This window comes from Gopherus evgoodei, chromosome 1 (genome assembly GCF_007399415.2).
Source record: "Gopherus evgoodei ecotype Sinaloan lineage chromosome 1, rGopEvg1_v1.p, whole genome shotgun sequence".
In the NCBI taxonomy this organism is placed as follows: Eukaryota; Metazoa; Chordata; order Testudines; family Testudinidae; genus Gopherus; species Gopherus evgoodei.
In genome coordinates this window covers 106,838,755-106,862,581 of record NC_044322.1, presented here as the reverse complement: position 1 = coordinate 106,862,581, position 23,827 = coordinate 106,838,755, and the positions used below count along the sequence as shown (strand labels likewise).

General features: G+C 44.6%; 1 protein-coding gene and 1 long non-coding RNA gene across 4 annotated transcripts in view; one reads left to right on the top strand and one right to left on the bottom strand.

Moving 5' to 3' along the window:
* Positions 1–4,481: 4,481 nt before the first annotated feature.
* LOC115654361 lies at positions 4,482–5,787 on the bottom strand. Its single transcript, XR_004001179.1, has 2 exons — positions 5,234–5,787; positions 4,482–4,583 (listed from the first exon to the last, which is right to left on the bottom strand). It is a non-coding gene; the product is annotated as an uncharacterized LOC115654361 (long non-coding RNA).
* A 365-nt stretch (positions 5,788–6,152) lies between these two features.
* IRS2 (insulin receptor substrate 2) overlaps positions 6,153–23,827 on the top strand; it is a 39,638-nt gene continuing 21,963 nt past the window's right edge. For 2 of the 3 annotated variants that reach the window (XM_030568496.1, XM_030568481.1), the window contains exon 1: positions 6,153–9,764. In XM_030568496.1, the coding sequence (XP_030424356.1) occupies positions 6,398–9,764 (3,367 nt within the window). In that variant the 5' untranslated portion in view covers positions 6,153–6,397. Of the gene's footprint in view, positions 9,765–10,798; positions 12,751–23,827 lie in introns of those variants that run through there. The other variant, XM_030568487.1, reaches the window with a different exon arrangement.

Sequence of the window (23,827 nt, the reverse complement as noted above, 5' to 3'; positions counted from 1 at the left end):
GAAATTCAATGTTGATAATCGCAAAGTAATGGATGTTGGGAAAAATAATCCCAGTTATGAATACAAAATCATGGGTTCTAAATGAACTGTTACCACTCAAAAGAGATCTTGGTGTCATTGTGAATAGTTCTCTGAAAACCACTCAATGTGCAGCAGTAATCAGAAAAGAACATTAGGAAACCATTAGGAAAGGGATGGATAGATAAAACAGAAACTATCATAATGCCATTATATAAATCCATCATAAGACCATTCCTTCAATTCTGAGTGTGGTTCTGGTTGTCACATCTTAAAAGAGATATATTAGAACTGGAAAGGGTACAGAGAAAGGCAACAAAAATGATTAAGGGTATGGAACAGCTTCCATATGAGGAGAGATTATAAAGATTGGAATGGTTCATCTTAGAAAAAATTGACTAATGGAAGATATGGTCAGGGTCTATAAAATCATGAATGGTGTGGATAAAGTGAACAAGGAAGTGTTATATTTACTCCTTCACGTAACGCAAGAATACTGGTCACCCAAATAAATGAATAGGCCACAGGTTTGAAACAGACATAAGGAAGTGCTTCTTTGCACAGTGCATGGTCAACTTGTGGAACTCATTGCCATGGGATGTTGTGAAGGCCAGAAGTATAACTGGGTTAAAAAAAGAATTAGATAAATTGATGGAGGATAGGTGCATCAATGGCTATTAGCCAAGATGGTCAGGGATTACCTTCATTCTCCGGGTATTCCTTAACCTCCAACTGCCAGAAGCTGGGCCTAGACAACACGGGATGGATCACTCGAAATTACCCTGTTTTGTTCATTCCCGCTGATACATCTGGCACAGGCCATTGTCAGAAGACAGGATACTGGACTAGATGGACCAGGGTGGCTTCCCTCCAAACCTGAGGGTAAAAAGCCACTCTGTCAGCCTGAGGGGGCGGGGCCAGACCAAGCTTACTCTACCCCCCAGAAGAGAGGGGTGGAACAGGAAATATAAAGGCAGGACCCTTAGCCCAGTTAGGGCAGCACTGGAGAGGGAGGCAGATGCAGACTGCTCCCTTCAGACCCTGCTGCTGGTCTAGAAAGGCCCTGGACCAGGAGAAACCTGACCTCAAGGAAAGATGGGACTGCCAGGGCTGCCTACCACCAAGTTCCCGGAGGAACTTGAGGAGCCTGAGGCAGAGTGGGAGCCGGAGCTGCCAGCAGTGGAATACTGGACAAGCTGGAAGGACCGGAGGGACTTGCTCAAGGGACCGGGTAGGAAGGAGCCTAGGGACAGAACTGCACAGTGTGGTGAGTCTATTTGATCAGCGTGTTGCGGAGAGACCCCGCTGATGGGACCCTTGCCCTGCCACTGTCAGGGGCCTGGGCTGGAACACAGAGGAGCTGGGTGGGCCTATGTTCCCCTACCCCGGCCAATCTGCCTCGGGTAGCATAATCCCAATAGTGCTATAGACCTTTGCTGGCGCACCCCTGCCTGAGAGGTGCGCTATAGACCTGTGTTGGCATCCCTCCCTCCGCTAATTCCCTAGTGACAGACAGCCTGATGCAGCCTGGCCACTGGGACAATAGTGACCCACCACCCCCTAGCTGCTTGGTGGGCCAACCAACACGGGTCACAGGACCATTGAATGTCTGATCAAGTATAACCATTCTTGTGTTCTTAAGAGATTAAGTGTGGCATGAAGACAAGGCTCAGAATCCTGCAGAAAAAGAGACGAAGAGGAAAGACCATCCATGTAATTTTAAAGCAGAGATGTTTGTTGCTAGAGTTTGTTCCTTGAAGCTGGTACCATTATATCATTTTTTTTCTTAAAGCTCATGGACTCTTGGACCAGTGCTTCCCATACCCTGCACTAAAAACATACACTGCTGTTTTTTGGTAACCTACTAAGTTAAAATCCACAAAGCAAAAATAATTAAATAGAAAAAAAATCAATATTTATTGCATGTGTCACAAATCAGTCAGCACCATGAAATTAAAAGTTATTACTGACTACTACTTATGTAATTATAAAAAAAATACAAAGAAGTAGCAATTTGTTATGCAGAAGTGTGAGCTAAAAGGAAATTTCCTTCTTTTTATTGTTTTTTGTCAACCTAAATTGTTTGTTAAACGTTGATTCTGCTGCTATAATTACATTTTTCATTATGAAAATATGTTCATAATTATTATTCTTTTTTACAAATGCCAACTCTAAAGATCTGCCTGAGACCCCAAATAATTAATATTTCATAACTTCCTGAAAAAAAATTCTAAAGTTTTTCAGAGAAATAGCCTTCTGTATTTTTATACATTTAAATTGTGAACCTCTCACTCATATTGGCTAGGAATTACTCAGATAAGTACCAATTTGAGTAAAGGGGTCATAATTTGGCTCATAATGATTATGATTAGAAAACTAACCATATCTGACTTTGCATAAGAAACTTTCCTCATTAAGGACTGTAATACATAGAAAATAAAAAAAAAACTTGCACTTCTACAGCATTTTAAACCACAGATCTCAAATTATTTTCCCACAGTGGGTAAGTATTATTTCCATTTTCCAAATGAAGCACAGAGGTTACTGGTTCTTGGCAATGGTCATATGGAAAGTCAGTAGCAGAGACTTCAGCAACCGGCCATCTCTCTCTCTCCCGGAAGGTAATACCCCAGGTCTCTAGCAGTTGCCTTTCCCCTTTTCTGTGTTAAACATGTATTAATTTAAGTAAAAAACAAATAGGTAAGTAGCTTAATACTTACAATGTGAAGACCCAGTCTTTGAGGAAAAGGGGGTTCTTTAAAAAAAACCTCTCTACTGCAGCCTGAGCCTGCTGATATTTATAGCTGAGTCTCCCCTATTTCAGGTACAGGAATTGGTTTCTAAATGAGTTATTATGGACGAAACCAAGGCTAATTTAAAGGACAGAGACTCTTAACTTTCTCTTGCATGGCATGTGCATGGAGTAGCTAGCGCCATACGCTGTATTTACTCGTGTGTGTGTACGTGTAGGATGGGGTCTAGACTGGTGGAGGGGATCACAAGCTGCTAGAAGAACAGGATTGTTTTCGCTGCTTGCGCCCGCCCTCTGCCCTGCACTATGGAAACTATATTTTTTCAACTTTACATTCAAAACAGATGACTTCAGCTGCATAATATACAGACACATGAACGTCCCGATCGCATTCAGAATAGAAATTTAAAAACAAGAATGTTTGTCTGACCTCCTGGCCCCTTCTCCTCCCAAGCATATGCAAAAGGAAGACAAGCTTTGCGAGTGAGTCTAGGAAAGGAGAAGATCCGGCTGTGATTAAAAACAGCCTGGGCTAGAGGTTTTCAATAAATACTTTTTTTCTTTATCCCAAGACTCTTTATTATAACTTTCCCCCTTTTCCACCACGGTGTGTTTTTATGTTGCATGCTTCAGAACGAGCAATTAGTTTGTCTTTCTCTATCACCCACCCACCACAGAGCTTGTCTGGTCCCGCTCTGTTCCCCACCCCGCACCACCCACTCAGAGACCGTACAGCTCGCCAGGCTCCTTCTTCCCCACCGGTCCCTCAGCTCATCTCTGGTCCCCACCCTGTTCCCCACCGCGGCCGCTCCCTCCCCATACACACATCACACAAATCGTTTCTGGTTCCCATTCTGTTCCCCACCGCCCTCTCCCCATACACACATCACCGATATTCTCTGGGCCCACTCTGTTCCGCACCGCGGCCACCCCCTCCCCATACACACATCACAGATCGTGTCTGGTTCCCACTCTTTCTCCACCCACCTTACCCCCACACCTTACAGCTAGCGAGGTCCCCCTGTTCCCGACCGCCTCCTCCCTATATACACGCATCATAGAGCTTGTCTGGTGTCCCCCCCCAGCACACAGAGAACTGAGATCTTTGCCGGTCTCCGTGCTGCCACACTCCCCCCCCCCACACAAAAGGGGTGCAATGGGAAGGGGACAGAGGATGGTAAATCACCTCCCGCTTCTAAAATTCCGCTCCCCCACTTCCTCCCCTGTCTGTTGTACAATCAAGGGACAAATTGATCCCGGTGTTTGTTAGTTGTGCGTGTAAGCCCAGTGAGATGACTAATTTTGGTTCTCGTAAACAAGCAGGAATCTCCTCTAGTTGAGAGCCGTTCATCAACTGGGGCTTTGCACAAACAAGGGTGAGAAGGGCCGGGATCCCATCGCACACAGATGAACCGTAAAACGTAGCAGTGGAAAACAGAGCCACACAACCTAGGAATAGGGATTTGTAATGGTTGGAAAAACATGGACTCGTGCGTGCACCTTCGCCACAAGGAAAGCAGCCTGCAAACACACACTGCAGCCGCGGCAGATTTCCAGAGTGTTAACATTGGGGGAGCATGTGAGGCTGCTACACTCCCCCTTCACAACTCTCATTACCTAATTGCCTCGATGTGCTCTAATCCCTCAGTGCGGCTGGCTTTGTTTCGCAAGGAAACACGAACGCTGCCCTGATACACAGCAACGCAAAACACAGCGATCAATTAATTTACTTAATTAAAACATGAACAACGCCCCCTCCCCGCCTCTTTCTTCACTCTCCAGGTGGCATTTCTTCGCTACACAGACACAGCAACTGCGGAGAAAAGGCAAACAAGCCCCTGATCAATGACAAACTAGCAGAACCAGCTGCCCACCCGGTTACTCCCTGGAGTCTCCGTTACTTTGTGTGGGGCTTGCGGGGAGAGCCAAGAGCAAATGCCCGAGAGGGGGAGGAGGTCTGGGCGCTGTTATACGGGTTCAGGGGAGCTAGAGGAGGCGTGTGGCGGGGGGCTGGGCAGGGAATGTCTAGTGATTTAGGGGAGGCGGCTCTGGCTCCTGGGAGGGAAGAAGGCGGGGGTGGGAGAGCCAGCCAGTGCACTGTGAGTGTGGCGGTGCTCCAGGGTATGAGTAGGGGAGTACTCCCTGGGGGACTAGGCACTCTCCAGAGTGGAGGGATCGGGGGGACCAGGCCAGTTCTGATGTGGCCGTCACAGAGGGGTGTATGCGGCATGCCTAGAAGGCAGGGATGGGCGGGGGGGGGGAGATGTGTGGCTGGGGACACAGAGGGACCAAGCCCGCTCGCAGGGTTGCGTGGCGCTGGAGACGCACGCTAGGACGGCAAACTTTGGTGTGTGCAGTGGGAAGGGAGACAAACACAGGGAAGCTCTGTTGCCTGGGGGATACAGGGGAGGACCAGGCAAGGCAACGGAGCTTTATTGCCATGACAAGCTACACAAGCGTTACCAAAGCATGAAAGCTACATTCCTCTGGTATCTGTCAGTCTGGCCAGGGCAGGACTTTGTACTGCCTGGGCTTTGATCCCACGTCCATTAGCATTAGCCGGGGTCAGGCTTGACGTGGGGCGGCAGGTTTGGTGATGGAGGCACACAAAAGATGGCTGGTTAGATGCGGGGATGGCCAGCTCCGGCACCTCTCGCCTTTGGCCCACGCTGCAGCGTCCTGCTTTTGAGGAAAACTGTCCCTCGTTCTCGATCGCTGGCGGAAAGCTTCCCCTCATCGGTGTCAGCCCTGGAGTAGTAAACACCGACCCGGCTCAGCTTCCTCCGTCACACAGGCGGGTCCCTATGGCCCCCTCTCCTTTTTTACGGTCACTGATTCTGCATCGGGTGCGAAGCTGCTGGAGCCTGCCCCGTTTCCCGCCCGACGAGGGGCCCTGCTAACATGCTCATTCAGTGACAGCGCGCTCTGCAGCCCCCCGACCAGCTCGCGTGTCTAGCTGGGCTTCACGCTCGCTTGGCGTTTTAGGCAAGCTCCCGCGTGCGTCTGTGCGGGGCGGGGGTGAGGGGAGCGGGGCAGACGAGAGCTGGCGTGCGTAGAAGGAGGGAGGGTGTGTGTAGGGGGGAGAAACAGAGGGAGAGAGAAGAGGGCAGAGACGCGCGAACAACCCAATAACAACCCGCCTCCCTTGACTCGGCCTCCTCCCACCATCCCCATTGGTGCACGGCGCTATCCTTTCCCCGGCGCGGCACCCAATGCCGTAGGAAGCTGGCGGCGGATTGATGGCCTCGCCCACCTTTGCTCCGGCTTTCCCCTGCCCCCCCCCCCCCGTCTCGGTGTGTGAGCGTTTCGGTAACTCAGCGGGTCACGTGTTGTTTTGCTCTTTAGTTCAGCCCTTGGTGCGCAATGTGTTACTTACTGTGAAACTGTTACCGAGACAGGCAGCAGCGCCCAGCTCCGAGGCTCCGGAGAGCAGCAGCGCCCAGGATCTAGAAGGACCTCGGGCAGCAGCAAGCCCAGACTGCACGGAGGAGCCAGGTCGGCAACAGCACCATCACCACCGCGCTGTATAGAGGAGCCAGGGTCACAGCGGCGCCGGGGACCAGGGGAATAAGCCTCCACCCAAGGGCGCTAAGAACTCAGCCCCCTGTCCCGCGCTCTGGGCTGGGGATGGCGAGCCCCACGCTGCTGGGGCTGCTGCCCCCCCTGCACTCCCCTCCTGGTCCTAACCTCAACAACAACAACAACCACCAGAGCGTGAGGAAATGCGGCTACCTGCGCAAGCAGAAGCACGGGCACAAGCGCTTCTTCGTGCTCAGGGGACCCGGCAGCAGCGGGGAGGAGCAGCCGGGGGCGGGCGGCGCCCGGCTGGAGTACTACGAGAACGAGAAGAAATGGAAGAACAAGTCGGGGGCTCCCAAGCGGGTGATCGCGCTGGACTCCTGCCTCAACATCAACAAGCGAGCGGACGCCAAGCACAAGTACCTGATCGCCCTCTACACCAAGGACGAGTACTTCGCCGTGGCGGCCGAGAACGAGCAGGAGCAGGAGGGCTGGTACCGGGCCCTCACCGACCTTCTTAACGAGGGCAAAGCCGCCTGCCAGGGTTCCCCGCTCCGCCACCTCTCCTCGCCCTTCTCCTGCTGCAGTGCCGCCGCCTCCTCCCTGGCCGGCGGCTGCGAGGACCTCAACTACGGGCTGCTCGCCCCGGCCAGCGCTGCCTACCGGGAGGTCTGGCAGGTGACGCTGAAGCCCAAGGGCCTGGGGCAGAGTAAGAACCTGACCGGAGTGCACCGGCTCTGCCTTTCCGCTCGCACCATCGGCTTCGTACGCCTCAACTGCGAGCTGCCCTCGGTCACGCTGCAGCTGATGAACATCCGCCGCTGCGGCCACTCCGACAGCTTCTTCTTCATGGAAGTGGGGCGGTCGGCGGCCACCGGGCCCGGCGAGCTCTGGATGCAGGCGGACGACTCGGTGGTGGCGCAGAACATCCACGAGACCATCCTGGGGGCCATGAAGGCGCTGAAGGAGCTGTCCGAGTTTCGGCCCCGCAGCAAGAGCCAGTCCTCCTCGTCCTCCTCCTCCGGGGGCGCCGGCGGCCCCGGAGCCTCGTCCACCCACCCCATCACCGTGCCCGGCCGCCGGCACCACCACATGGTCAACCTGCCGCCCAGCCAGACCGGCCTGCTGCGCCGCTCCCGCACAGACAGCCTGGCGGCCGGGGCCAGCGCCAGCGCCGGCACCAAGGGCACCCCGGGCCGGGTGCGGACGGCCAGCGAAGGGGATGGCTGCAGAGCGGGCTCGGTCGCCGGCAGCCCCATGAGCCCCGGCCCGGTGCGGACTCCCTTGAGCCGCTCGCACACTCTCAGTAGCGGCGGCAAGGCGGGGGGGAAGCTGGGGCCGGTGCCCCCCGGGGGCGGCCTGCAGAATAGTCGCTCAATGTCTATGCCCGTATCTCACTCGCCCCCTGCCGCCACCAGCCCGATCAGCCTCTCCTCCAGCAGCGGGCTCGGCTCCGAGCCCCCCCACCCGCAGCGCCCGTCCAGCGGCAGCGCCTCCGCATCGGGCTCCCCCAGCGACCCGGGCTTCATGTCCTTCGACGAATATGGCTCCAGCCCGGGTGGCGACCTGCGGCCCTTCTCCTCCACCGCCAGCAACCGCAGCAACACGCCCGAGTCCATCGCCGAGACTCCCCCGGTGCGGGACCCCGGGAGCGGCACGGACCTGTACGGCTACATGGCCATGGAGCGGCCCCAGAGCGGCCGGCTCTGCTACCGGCCCTGCCCGGACTTGGCGGGGGACAAGGGCCCCAGGAAGCGGACTTACTCGCTGACCACGCCGTGCCGCCAGCGGGCCGCCCCCCCGCAGGTCTCCTCCGCCTCCCTGGACGAGTACACCCTCATGCGGGCCACCTTCGCCGGCAGCTCCGCCCGCCTCTTCCCCGCGGCCTCCCCCAAAGTGACCTACACCCCCTACCCCGAGGACTACGGGGACATCGAGATCGGCTCCCACCGCAGCTCCGGCAGCAGCAGCAGCAACCTGGGGCCGCCGGCAGGGGGCGGCGGAGGAGGGGACGACGGCTACATGCCCATGACGCCCGGGGTGGCCGCGGCTTTGGGGCCGGGCGGCCGGGGCGGCGATGACTACATGCCCATGAGCCCCACCAGCGTGTCCGCCCCCAAGCAGATCCTGCAGCCCCGGGCCGGGGCGGGCGGCGGCTACAAGACCAGCTCCCCCGGGGAGAGCTCCCCGGACGACAGCGGCTACATGCGGATGTGGGGCGGCTCCCGGCTGTCGGTGGAGAGCTCGGACGGGAGGCTGAGCGGCGGCGACTCCAGCAACATGTCCCCGCACGGGCCGCCCGCCGCCTCGCTCACCCCGCCCGACTTCTTCTTCGCCCCGGCTCAGGGCGCTGGAGACCCGCCGAAGGCCACCTACGCCTGCAGCTCCCTGCCCCGCTCCTGCCCCAGCGAGGAGCCGGCCAAGGACAGTGACCAGTACGTGTTCATGAGCTCCCCGGGCAGGCTGCTCCCGGAGGAGCCGGCCTGCGGCGTGCGCCCCGCCGCCCCCTCCAGCCACACGGTGCCTTCCCCGCTGCGGCACAGCCGGACCGAGAGCTTCCTGGGCCCGCGGGCGGTGCGGCCCTGCCGCCTGGCCCTGGACACCCTGCGGACGCTGCTGCCCAGCATGCACGAGCAGCCCCTGCCGCCCGAGCCCCAGAGCCCCGGCGAGTACATCAACATCGACTTCGGGGAGGCGGCGGCCGCCGACAGCCTGGCCTCCTCGCTGGGCTCGGGCGCCGGGCGGCGGCGCTCCCCCCTCTCCGACTACATGAACCTGGACTTGGGCTCGCAGGCGGGCCCGGTGCCGGTGGGCTCCCTGGAGGCGCTGTCCCCGGCGTCCTGCGCCAGCCGCGGCCGGCCCGACGGGCTCTACCTGCAGGCGGCGGTGGGGGTGGCCTGCCTGGCCAGCCCGCCCGACGGGGGGGATTACACCGAGATGACCTTCGGCCTGGCCGCCACCCCGCCCCAGCCCATCGCCCAGAAGCCAGAAAGTGCCCGGGTCACCAGCCCCACGGCCGGGGTGAAGAGACTCACCCTGGCCGGGGTGGAGGCTTTCATCCTCTCCAGCCCGCCCCCGGACCCCAACTGCGGGGCCAAGGTCATCCGGGCAGATCCCCAGGGGCGCCGGCGGCACAGCTCGGAGACCTTCTCCTCCACCACCACTGTGACCCCCGTGTCTCCTTCCTTTGCACATAACCCCAAACGGCACAACTCGGCCTCGGTGGAGAACGTGTCCCTCAGGAAAAGCGAAGGCCTGGAGGAGGAGCAGGGCAGCAGCCCCATGTGCCGGGAGACCTCCGCCGGCTTCCAGAACGGCCTCAACTACATCGCCATAGACGTGGTGGATGGGAGCCTGGCGAACTGTGACAAAGGCAGGCACGCCATGAATGGGGACATCAGTGGAATGGAGACCAGCGCCTATGCCAGCATAGATTTCCTAGCCCACAACCTGAAAGAAGCAACAGCTGTGAAAGGTGAGTAGTAGGTCACTCTCCCAATTTGCTGCTATTTGTATTTCTGGGGGATGTTGCCCTATGGGGAGGGGGATGGTTTATCTTCTCTTTCTCAGCTTTGTAAACTTTCCAAATAAAATATCTATATACAAGGAAACACTTAAATGTTGAGTGCTTCCTCTTCTCAGGAACCCAAACCAGTGAGTACACAGTTCTATATATTGGACATGCTACAGAAGTGCAGTTATAGAAGATTTTTCGAAGTATTTGCTTAAGAGTTTATAAAGCTTGAGTTAAAACACAGTGAGGGAGCACATCAGATTACTAACAGATCCTTGGTCCTCTATCTGAAAGAGTCAAAACAGAACGCCCTCGGAAGGATTATTCTGAATTTTTTTGACCTGTTGTGAAAGTATGAGCATAAATCTGCAGTGAGCATGTGAAAACATTGATCTTTTCAGGAGTCACTGCATGTTTGAGGGTTACATATTGTTTTGCAAATTTTATTTAAAGGCCTACCCAAGAGTGATGTGTAACTACGTTGTAGCTGCCAGTTGAATCACAGTCTCAGTGGCCAGTTGGTTGGTTTGCTTTTTAAATGGATTGCAAATGCAGGCTGCTTGAAGACAAAACCAACCCTAAATAATTTAAAGCTTAATTTGAGAAAGAATTTCTGTTTTAATCATGTAGCTGTTCCTTTCCAAAGGATGCTACTTGTGCTTCCTAGCAAGAGGGAAAGTCTGTATTATAATTGGGGAGGCCAGGAACAGACAATATGTGAAGGATTACAAGTTCATGATTGAGACACTACAGGAATCCTCTTTGCTATTGCACTAGAGCATTTTTAACCTGTAATATGTGTTTATCAGTCTAGGGAGCTGAAATGACAAAGGTTTTACTTCCATGTTTATAATTTTCATACAGATAATCAGTCTTCATACAGATAATCAGTTTTAAGTAAAAAGTAGCCATTTCTGACAGCCACTTGTAGAGGTTTTTGTTCCATTTATTATTGGCTTGTTGATTTTGAAGAAGAAAATGTTCTTTTTTTATAGGAAGTGCAGAAAGATGGAAGAGATGAAAGTGGAGAAAGCTTTGAACCTAATTGAGAGGATTGTTGACTGAAATATCAGAATTTTTACAAGATGAACACACTGAATGGGAGAGTTAAGGACAGAAACAGACTTGTCAGTTATCTGTAGTTTTGCTTAGGCTGGTGCCAGGATTTACATGGTTTGGGATAAATCAGTGTGAATGCTACAATTATTGGTTCCATTGCCTTATATAAAGAATGTTTGGCTGTGGCATGTACATTGGAATTATATTCCAGTAAAATCATGAGCTCTCTTGTATTTAATTGTAAATTGAGTTTAACAAGATTTTAGTTTTGCTTGGCCCACCTACAGCCCCTAACTGCATAACAAACCCATGTTGGGGAAGCACCACTTCTACAGTATCCTCCAAACTGCTGACCCTAAGGGGAACTCTGCCTAGGGGGAAAACCTGGACTGGATTAAAATGCTCCCAGCATCCAGATTGGATTAAACTGGGGAAATTCTATTCACTTAGCTAATAAGGGGAAACTGGCACTACATCTCTAATAAAGTTAATAAAACAAATATAGCAAAATGAATTTAGAGAATGGCAAATGGTGGGAACTACTAGTTTAATTCTAGTAGTTATAAAATAATTAACCATTATTCAGATACTTGTTTTGTTTTAATATTTTCTTTTGTGTATGGGCTTCCCTTTTCTGTTTCTTATATGCATGTAAATGTGCAGTGAAGACCAGTGTCATTGGGTGTTGAGCTCAGTGTAGGAGGCACAGCTGATGACTATTTCTGCCATTCTGTTTCCCACACCTGTGTGCTTGTTGAATATAATTACACTCACTCTATTCAGGAAGAACTATAGCCAATTTCAGGACAAAGAGATAGGAAACACTTTGCATAACTGTTATCAGTGTTCCTGGTCATATTTTAAAGTGAATGGTGTATGTTACATGTATTTTTAGTGAAAATAATTTGAACAAAAAGAGCAGTGCAATTAGGAACGTGCAAGAATATTACCTTAGTAACGGAATGCATAAGTACAGTAGTGGGCTTTTGAAGGGAGCTATTAACATTTACAACTCCTGAGCTCTATTTTGGTTTTGTTTACATAAGCACATTGAAGTTTGTTTACAGTACTACTACATTATTACTACTGCTACTTCTTAAAGATCACCAGTACTGTTAGCGGTAGAATTCGAGGTTCTAAGAACTTTAATTTGTAAGATAAACAGGATTTTCATATTTTATGATGAAATACACATACAGAATTACAGAAATATATGTATTAAGTATACGAGGTACTGTTTAACTCTTGTTTCTTATTTTAAGACAGTGGCAGTTCAGAATGATTTGGCTAATTTTTATTGATGATTTTTGATTGATGTTTCTATATACAGTTTACCATGGAGGTAGCCTATATTAGATGTGATGAGAATTGTTTACTTTGCTGTTTGTGCTAATTGTTTACTGAATCACTAAAGCCATTGAGTGGGAACTAGATTTATCCTTTCAAAGCTAAGGAGAAATTAACAGTTTTGTTGGAGCAATTTAAAAACTGCTATGTATGCTTCTTTAGAAAGAAGTAAGGTGAAGAGCTCTTGTAAAAAATTTGTTTAAAAAAATGTATCTTGTGTCAAAACAAAAAAATCCCCACACAAACAAACAAACACACTCAAAAAAACCCAACTACTTGGTTTATCAGGAAATTAATATTTCAGTGTAAAATTATAGTTCAAATACTTTCCCATATCTATAGATATATTTTATTATGTAGGTAAATACTGTGTTTGAGTTTTTGTCCCTTTAACAAAGAAAACTAATCATGTGAATTTAAAAATAAAGATGCATTGGTTTTCATCAGTAACTTGCCTGTCTGCCTTAAAGAATAGTGTGTTTTTGGAATTTTGAGCCAGTATCATTCTGTTACAATAAGAGCAAGCTAACGCCACCAAACTAGTTTCAAACAGAAAAATAAAAAGGTTATTCAGAATTTATCAGTTAACTTAGTTCTCCTTCACTCTGAAAGCATGCAGGCCTGTGAGTCTAACAAGTACTTGCCTTCTTCTGAAATATAAATAAAATAGTGCTTTTACTAGACAGCTGGAAACTCTTGTTGCACACTGATTTATCAGTTAGCATTCAGCTTTCTAAGTATGAAATAACAGCCCTTTTGCAAAAGAACATTAGTTCATACAAAATTATGTATTTTCTTGCTTACGTAAACATTTTCACCCAGTTTCTCTTTTGGTGTAAATTGTTTATTGCATTGGAGCTGTGCTAAATTACACCAACTGAGGATCTGACCTTTGGGTAAAACCCTGGCTCCATTGAGGTCACTAGTAATTTTGGCTTTAATAGGGTCAGGATTTCACCCTGTGATGTTTTTTATCCTGAAATCCTTACACAAAATTCCCATTAAGTTCAGTAGTAATTGTGCTTGAAATTAAGGATGTTACAATTGAGGCCATTATCTTTGTTTTTTTTCCCAAAAACAACATGTGCTGTTCTAAGTTTTTAAGTTTTCCAAAGTGTGACAGCAAATACGTGTGATATTGCACCTACCTGTTGAGGTCTGTTGGCTCCCCCCCATTTTACTTCCTCTTGATTTATTAAAAAAGGGTCTTAAATTATAACCTGTAATGCATCGGTTTTAAATGATCGTAAAGTAAGATAGTGGTCTTTGAGAATAGGTAAAATGCTGTCTCACTAGCTCATAATTCTTGTAAGGATTTTATGAATATACTTAAACAGTACAAACGTCATAATCTAGAGAAAATTCTCACATTGTTAAAACTGAAACTCAGATTTACTTTTCCTTTGTGTTCAGTTTGGACAATAAAACTAGAGAAGTCAGTTTCACTTTTTGATTCTTATATACTGATTGCCACAATATTTGGCTTAGAAACTGCAGGGAAATGTTTTAATTGCTTGTATTAAAAAAAATCTTTTAATCAAACTGTCTTGTTAATTTTATGAAAAAATTCAAATACAGCTTTGTACATCTTTTTTAAAAGCCTATTTTTTTTTTTTTAGTATAAGTTAGTACTAAATGTAATATTTGCTCTTATTGATCTAGTGCCATGCAGTGGGTTATATACCTCAGAATTAATGGATTCTAGAACTGGCTTACCTCTTATATCTGATATGGCTGTGATTATAAATTACTTTGCAGTTAAAATTTAAGAGTTCCAGTTTCACCTTAGATGCTTGTTGGAAAATGTGCTACTGCTCTTTCAGATTGCATTCTTCTAGTAGAGGTAAAATGAAATGATTAGGTATCAAATCTGGCAGCATAACCTATAAAATACAAACTGCAAACTATACATTTTATAAAATTAAATGAAAACTTTTACTTTTTAAAAAAATTCATTTTCAGTTTTTATTATGTGGATGTCAGATTTTTAAAAATGAGATAAAACACCAAAACCCATAAATGTATTTGGCTTTTATTTCTTATTATAGTTTAAATTATATTTAGTTGCACTAAACATTTGAAGATTGTCATGGTTACTTTGAATCATTTAAGATACTTAGTTATAGACTAAGTTGAACAGTGGGTTTGTTCTAAAGTAAACCAGTGTAGTCATTGCTCAAGGCAGAGGAAATGCTTAGGTTGATTGTTTCTGATAATTTGATTTCTTTTAAGATAGCTGCAGAGACTAACATTCACTTGTGTTGTAAGTAAAATACATAAAGGAATGTATGACCAGAAAGAGTATTAGGACATATTTTGTATGCATTCCCCCTCCATCCCCCCACTACAAGGAGGAAATAATGTTGGATCCTTTGTGCTGGTTTTACCATTTTAAAAAAATTTCATTATATTGAAATACTGAAGCTTGTTTAAAAGTTGAAACATGGCATGCGTACAGTGTAGGCAATTTAAGTAATGGATTCCTCCCCCATTAGGAAGTTTGAAGTATTGTGTATACAATCCAGGTATTTTCAGTTTAAGCCAGATCTTCTCAAAAGCAGCAGGAGCACTTAACAAAATGTCTGTCTTTTCTATCTAGGAAATAAATCCTATAGAAATGTTTAACTGCTTTGAATTTTTTAAAGACCATCATGTGGTGTAACGTATGTCTGTGTATACATTCTTCACTTATGGACTGTATTTGTGTCCATGAGTGCATCTATTTTGTGTTTTTGAAATTGTGAAGACAGCATTTTGCTGAGAGTTGGTAGATTTTTCAGTATATTAGCAAAATGCATAAAATAAGCCATCTAAAACAGAGACAAAATTTATCTAATAAACTTTTCTATGTAGATTCATTTAATATTTAGTTGTAATTCTTGTAATTCCTCATAGAATTCAAGAGTTCATTTTCAAGCAAATGCTATCTCTGGGTCTGATTCTATGCTCATTGAAGTTAGTAGCATTCGCTGATTTCAGCAGTGCAGTATCAAGCTCTAGGTTCTCATTTTGGTACCCACAACCCTGGTATCTGAATGCTTATTTTTCTAAGTGTCACATTGCTTCTCTGAATTTAAAAAAATATAGCTATTTTATTTTTTTATAGCTGCTTCTCTGTATGTGTTTTGTAAGGAGGTCATCAGGGGCAGACTCGCACTAGTAAACCCAAATTCACGTGAGTAGTAGTCTTGCTGACAATGTAGCCCTTACTAAAGCAAAATTGTTAATGAATTTAGTGTCACTTTTTTTGGTGTGAGCAAGAGTTTCAGATTTAAGTTCTAAAGGCCTGATCTAAAGCTCACTGAAATAAATAGAAATTCCCCCTCTCCCTCGGTTCTTTATTGGGTCTGCATAAGGATAAAATACTTGTAAACTGATAGCATGTATAGCGACTTACTTTTTAGTTTTACTAAAAGGTAGACATGCATCCTGCCCCTAATGTGTAGACAGCTAGACACTGGTGCTTAGCATGTTGGTGGATAGTTTCTAATCAATATGCATGATTATGTGGAGACTAATCTGCTAAGTTGCATATTTATTCATGTACATGCAAATGTGTTTCTGTTGGTACTGTAAATGAAAAGCTACTGCTAAAAATAGCTTGATTTAATCAAAAGTGGATGTTTGTTTTAAACTTGAATCTAATGTGCAACAATCTGGTTGGCAATACCTTTAAAGGAATACAGTCAAAGTTTATCCTGTTCCTTCCCCCTCCCGCCCCCCATCAGTTTATACAGTCCATATCATTTTTTCCAAAACAAATATTTAAAATTTTTCTAGCAAAATGGCAGTAGTCCTGTGCTATGTGGAAATGTACAAAAAATGCCAGTGTTTGAATGCAGTGAAGGGTAAATGCATTTTAAGGATCAATAGCTTCCATTCTTGTATGTGGTGTGGTGTTGTGGCCCTGTTGGTCCTAGGGTTATAGAGAAACAAGGTGGGTGAGGTAATATATTTTATTGGACCAACTTCTGTTGGTGAGAGAGACAAACTTCCGAGATGAGCTCTGTGTAAGCTTGAAAACTCATCTCTGTCACCAACAGAAATTGGTCCAATAAAAGATATTGCCTCTCACACCTTGCCTTTCTTTTAAGGAAGCAGATTGTGATTTCAAGGTTTTGAGTGGGGAAATACTTTTCAAATGGATATAAATACCTCTGTGAATTTTTAAAAAACTATTGATAAATTTTCTTTTTGAGTTACAGATCTTGCACTAATATGTTTTGGTTGGAATTCCGATAGAGCTTTCATTTTTATTTGTTTGTATTACAGTAGTGTCTGGACTAAAGTCTCCAACTGAGATCAGATACTGTACATACATATCCAAAAAATTCCTACCCCAACGTGCGTACAATCAAACCAACTAGACTGACAAAGTGTGGGGGAAAGGTTTTGGTGAAGTATTAGTACTCTTCCCACATTATGGCTAATTTCAGTAACATTCCTAAGAAATAAGCCATTAACTCAGTTGTAGATAAACTCATTAAGTAGCTGACACTTAAATTTGCCTGTGCATAGGTAATTAACAGTTCAGTCATTGGAGCTATAGTATCGTTACAGGAGTTCATAATTTAACAAGCTCTACAGTTTTAAAAAAAGTAGCTTGTGTGTATATGCGGGAGGTACATACAGCTGTACAATAAACACAGAATAGCTGTCCCATATAAGTAACCCATAAGTGCATTTTATTCTAATAAACAGCATATTGAAATAGTTAAACAGGCGAAGAAAAACCCATATGACATCTACACTGCAAAATACCCAGTAATGTAATAGCTTGATTCCACAGATTAGGAGTGAGTCAGTGTTTTGTTTACATTATTTGTCAGTCTCTTCAGCATCCTAGAAGAGAATACTTCCTTCCTGGCAGATGGTAGCCTCAGGGCCATGCACCTGCTATTACAAGCAGTATGCTGTAGTAACCTACCCCAGCCTCACTGTTGACAATGAGTTGTTAGCCCACTGTTGAGCTCACAGCCTAAATAGAATAGGGAACATATTTGTCCTTCAACAAGGGACTGAAATATCTTAGGAAAGACAATAGATATGGTACACAAAGAATTGTACTACAGTCTAAAGTATCTTTCTTTTAGAAGCAGTGTGTAGTGAGCCACTTTAAGAGAAATTATGAATGAAGATCATGAACTGTGTCATCAGGGAGAGGATTTTCTGTTCTCTCATCCAATAGAGTGATAGCCCATGTTGGATTTAATACCTCTGTCTAGGCAGTCAGAACACTCTCATAACTTAGCTAAATGTGCTTTAACAATGCATCCGTCTGTAACCTGTATTACCTCACTCACCTTGTCTCTGTAGTAACCTCTAGTTGAATTCTTTTCGAGAGGAATTGGTTTTCCACGTGGAATTCTCTGACTTGTGGCTGTGAGAAGGCTAAAATAGTTATGCACAGTCCACTCTGATCCTGTTATACAGATGTATGAAAGGTGTACTAAAAAGTAAGAATGTCTATTTCATTATACTTTAATGCTGTATTTGTGGCTGCAGAATACAATAGAATCTCTGAGTCTTTTGAGTAGCAACACCATCTGTTACAACTATGTCATTGGGTCCATCTTCTGTTAATTTGACTGTCATTAATTTCTCTTATGCATTAAAGTTTTTTGTTTTGAAGATGGAGGATATCTTTAGTTTTAGTGGAAGGCTTTCCAAAGGAGAGGGTGTCCTTTAAGTAGGCCAGGATATTCATGCTAAATTTAAAAACTACCCAAATATTACCCTGAGTTTGCATAGTGTTAAACAGGACTATTTGACACATAGATTAGACATTATTGAGCAGCTTGTTTTTTGTTTGAAGAGGTTAGAAATGGAGGCTTTAATATAATGCCAATATAGCAAACTTGCTGATACAAGAAACAGCAGACATCTCTGAGAAACAGTAGACCATAATGGCAAATCTTCCATTTTGTACAACTTCATCAAGTAATGTTTTAACAATATTTATGTGATTAAATGTTATGGTGATGAGTATAGAATATGACATGTTCTGCTTTCACTTTGGTGTTAATTTCTAAGTCTGTTTTAAAGATATAGGCAGTCTAAAGTTGATCTCCAGTAATACTGTAGGTATGACTTAAGACAGAAACACATCAATAAGTCATTTCAATAACAGTTGTAAAATCATGTCAGTGAAAACTGTTAAATTGGATAGAATAAAATTTTAATTAACCTTAGGTTTGCTTCTCTGATTCAGTTCTCTAGGGAGTGTATTATTTTTAAATAATAGCTAATGCAGTCATTCTGTAGAGTTTAACACCTCTTAAAGTTGGTTCTTAAAGGATATATTGTCAAACTATTTAAGGTGAGAATTTAGAGGCCTTTTTTGACAGAAGGTTGTATGCAACCTGATAGGAGTAGATTAAAAAAAAAAATCCAGTGAAACGCTTTCTGGGGGCAGTTAAACTTAATTGTCCAATGGAGAAGACACAAACTACTTTTGTGCTATTGCTTGAGTACCAGAAAGTAAGAGTGACTTGGCTTTCCTAGTTCAAGGCAAGTGAAAATGAGAAGTAAGCAAGCATAATAACTTGCCACATGACACTTGTTGTTTAAACAGCAAGAATAAAAACAAAATTGTCTCATGGAAGTATATGATTGATTTATGTGTTTAACAGTGTATTGTGTAATACTTTCATAACAGTATTGATTTATTCAAACTATTATGTTTTCTGCAGTGCTTGAGTTATGTATCTAAGTAATTCTAGAGGAGGGGCAGTGATGTTTTTTCCTAATGCAATCTCTTCTTTCTCGTGACTTGGAACTTTTTCAAAAAGGCCAGTGAGAAGGATTCTTTTTCTTTTTCCTTATGTGATAGTACTAGTAAATATCCATTAAACAGTCCTTTATGTTTAGACCTTTTGTTGGCCCACATTTCAGGGTAGACTGTTTAAATGGATTAACATTTCTTGTTGTTTGCAGTGTTGTTTTTGTGTTGGTCCCAGGTTAGACAGACAAGGTGGTTGAGGTAATATCTTTTATTGGACTGGCTTCTGTTGATGAAAGAGGCAAGCTTCTTCAAATCTGGGAAAGGTACTCAGGAGTGCATCACAGCTTAATACAAGGTGAAACAGACTGTTTAGCATAATGACTTAACACGCCTTGCCAGAGACCATTCAAGGTGAAGTGGGCAGTTAACACTTCTGCAGTCCTAGGACAAAGGAGTGTTAGTGGTTACCCGTTGTTGCAGTAAACCATTAATCCAGTGTTTTTATTGAGTCTGTGATTTTTAGTGTATAGCGAAGTTACGAATTTAAGCTCCAAGTTCATCCTCAGAAGGTGTTGTGCAGGTTTCCTTGAGGAAGAGGACTTAAGCGATCAGATATGAAATGATAGTTTTGTGAAGCATGTTTGCCCATGGGTGATAGGGTGCCTTTGTCTTTTATCATTTGTCTGAGTTCTTGTTTACACTTTAGGCTATGAACTCAAAGTCCTTACACAAGCAGATTTTTTTCCACTTATGGTGAAAGGAAGGTTTTCCTGCATGAGAAGTATGGGACTGTGCCACAGCAGATGTAGTAATCCTTATGAAAGGCAGTTATTCAGTTGTATTGTAGTACCATTTTGACTCTTTGTACAACATGCAGTTTTTAAAATGAGAAAATTGCTTTATTGGGGATTTCAGAGTAGCAGCCATGTTAGTCTGTATCTGCTAAAAGAACAGGAGTACTTGTGGCACCTTAGAGACTAACAAATTTATTTCAGCATAAGCTTTCGTGGGCTATAGCCTACTTCTTTGGATGCATAGCATTGGGGATGTAGACCTACATGTTGCAGGACAAGTTTCAGTCTTGAGAAAATATTTCTGCCCAAATTTTAATCCTCCAAAATACAGGATATATAATAGATATATTGAGTAAATATTAATTCTGATTATTACAGCCGCTTGGCATGGCAAGAAGGAAAAGTCATGAGTTTGTCATAGCAAAAAATGCAAAACTTGGATTCATTTTACAAAAAAGGTGCTCAAGTTGATTAAAATTAACTTGTGTATGAAATGATGAGAAAGGTAAATTTGTTTTTATGGTTAAAATTGTTTAAAAGTATTCAATATTTAACTGATCGTTTTGAACTATTTAAGCCTATATTTGGGCCTATAGAATCAAAATTTGTAACATTTCATGAAGGAGTCTGTCATCAGTGAACTGGCTGGACTTCTTACATAGACCATGTTTTTTTTTAATAAAAAATCCTTTTAAGGGGGCTTTGATTCCTCCTCTTCCCTTCCCTCCCTCCCATAAAAATGTTTCTTCCTGTTGAAGTCAATGGGGGGGATTCCTCTTTTAAAAACTGATGGAAATCAAGTTTGTTAAAAGCGTAGAGTCTTAATATTAGTGCTACCAGGTATCATAGATAAATTCAGGGAAAAGTTTATGAATGAACATAAATATGCTGCAGTGAAGCAAATAAAAGTTTCTACAATTATCTTTATGAAGTCATTTATAAACTTATAGTGCCGCTACTGTAGTAGCTACACTCAAACAGCATTAAGAACTTTTTTCAAGCATGCAGAAATGAACTATAGCATGGTATTTTTTTTCCTCTTTGTATTCACTTATAAAAGGAAATTTGTAATTACAATTTTGTTTGATTCATTAATATCAAATTAAATGTCTACCAAAGTAGCTACCGTATATACTCGATCATAAGTCGGTTCATTTATAAGCCAACCCCAACAAGATGGATAAGTAAAAATGGAAAATGTTTATGACCTGTTCATAAAGCTGACCCTATAATTTAGGAGTCAGCAAACTTTGGCTCCTGGGCCATGAGGATAAGCTGCTGGCAGGCCAAGATGGTTTGTTTACCTCGAGCATCCACAGGCATGGAGGTAAACCTAAGTAAACAAAGTGTCTTGGCTTGCCAGATGCTTACCCTGGTGTGCTGGGACAGCAATTGGTGGGGAAATGTTTTTGCAGGGGAGAAGCTGAGGGTCAGAGGAGTAACCCCTGTGACCACCCCCCACATGACCCCACTCCTAGCCTGGGACCCTCACACTCTCCCCATCCCTTCCCACCTTGTCTGGGGAGGGCCAGGAGAGGATGTCTCTGGCCTGGCTGGAGCTGCTCTGGAAGGCCGCGCTGGAGTGGCCGCAGCATATTCCAGTGGACTGGGCCGGCTGGCCGGTGCGGCCGCAGCATGTTCCAGCCCTGGAGCTGCAGCTGCTTCGGTAGCTGGGGGAGAGCAGCGTGGCCAGAAGCAGAAAGACTCTGGCCTCACCTCTTCCCTTCTGGCTGTGCTGCCTCTCCTTGCTTCCTCTGTTGGGGTGAGGGGTTGTGTCCTACCTCTGCCTCTCTATACCCCTTCTCTGGTGCTCCTCTTTTTTACTAAAAAATTAGTCTTACTAAAGAGTATATATGGTAAATAGTTTTTTGAGATTTGATGACAGAGGTACAGTTGTGGGCTCCAATGAAAATTTTAAACTTAATAAAATAGCTAGTAATCAGTTGTTGGATGTTTTGCAGATACACACACCACTACAGTTTGGACTAACAGATGTATTGGAGCATGAGCTTTCGTGGGTGAATACCCACTTCGTCGGATGCACCCGACGAAGTGGGTATTCTCCCATGAAAGCTCATGCTCCAGTACGTCTGTTAGTCTATAAGGTGCCACAGGACTCTTTGCTGCTTTTACAGATTCAGACTAACACGGCTATCCTTCTGATACTTGACACTACAGTTTGATTCAACACTGCAAGTCATTTATGGAACAAATCTAATTTTAACCATTTGTGGTTGTACATTAGCATGAACACTATAGTGACAATAAAATGAAAGGTACTTAATATATGGTAATATTATGTCGTGTGTGTTTGTAAAAATAATAACCATACATTTTATAAGGGGGTCAGAACCTGGTTAAAAGAAGTCAATAGGAGTTGTGCCATTGACTTCAGTATAGCCATAATGTGGCCCTAAAGAAATAAATGGACAAAGTATAACATTTTAAATAAATTTATACCTGACTTGGAGTTAGGGGGAAAAAAATAGACAAAATCCTACAGCCTGGGAAAGAGCTGTGATGAGGCCTAAATGCAGCAAAACTTGTGCAGCTTTTGTATATAGAGAGGGGCATGTTGTGAGGAGCCTGTGTAACGGTTTCTGTATCCTTGTGCTGTTCCATGGCAGCCTAAACAACACTCCATGGGGAAGAGGAGAATGGGCAGAGGCTCAGCAAGGCAGCATCTGGTGAATCTGAGAGTAGAGCCTAAGAGCAAGGGATTGCACACTGCATCAAAGCTGTTGTTGCAGCCTTTTAGGCTGCAGTACTGGCGGTGCCAGTGCTCTGTCCCCAAGTTGAGAGAGAGCAGATTCTGTTTCTCCCACATCTGCCCTTTATTATACACAGTTCTTATTTGCAATCTGCTCTGGCGTAGCACAGTGATGAAGTTTTGACCTATAATATTTTACAAAATCTTTTTTGAATTATCTGCATTTTTCTTGTGTTCTTCAAGACTTGGGCTTGAATTCCACTTAATGACTTCTGTAAAAGTGACGACTACTTTGACTACTTCTTACTAAAGTTCATACAGTTGCATATAAAGTTTAGTGGTTGTCTCCTTAGTTAGGCATAATATAAGCTGAAGCTTTAATCCTTTCCTTGCATCCTCTCTATTTTCCCAAACATGAATAATTGCTTTTTCTTCAGTAGAAGAATAGCTGTATGTTACTCAGGTATAATGTATTCTAATTCTGATTGTAAAACTAGCTTGAAAAGACAGAGTACTTTCTAAGTATCTTTGACAGTTATTCTTCGCTCATCACGTAAGTGACAGAGGTAAGCCTTGTATGCCTTCTTTAAAAAGGTGTGACAGGAACAAGGGCTAGATGAGAAAAAAGCTGTTTTTACATTGTTAGGAATATGCACAGAAGGGCTCTGTAAGAATGACAGTACTGGCAGTTATGCCTTTAGGCACAACTAACAGAGAGGAGTTTTTTCTTTTGGTATGTTACAAACCTTTTAGTAAACAAATAAAGGCTAAATAACTTGATGATTATTTTTCTAATATCTTTTCTCCAAGCCATGTTCTTTTATTTGTTGCTCTGTGTTAGTTACGTTACTGGTTACATTTCTAGATTTGTCTTACCGTTTAAATTGTTTTGCTTCTTTATTTTAAAATACATGCCACATTTGGCAGATTTGAAGAAAGGTTATTGTGGTTGTCAGAAAAGTTATAATTCACATTCTATATAAACAAAGCAAATTCTTATCCGGAAACAAGAAATGAAATATTGTCAGTACGTAAAAAGCATTCAAGTAATAAGAGAGATGAGTACAATGTAACAATGGTCAGAGCAAATTATGTTAAGTGGCTGTCAGCTAACAGGAAATACTGGGCCAAATTCTATTCTATTTACTCTGTGGAAGTCAGTGAAAATATGTGGTATGTAAATCAATGCAGAATTTAGCATAATGAGACTTAAGTATCAGGATGGACCACATACGCACATGTCTTCTAATTTTAATCCTAGAGTTATGCTAGCAGCTTGGGTCAGATGCTATGCACACAGTTGCCTCTGGAACTTTTCATCACGAACATGTGAATTTTTTGTGGACTGTGGGACCTTTCTTATACTCTTCCTTAATTTAAACAGTTTTGC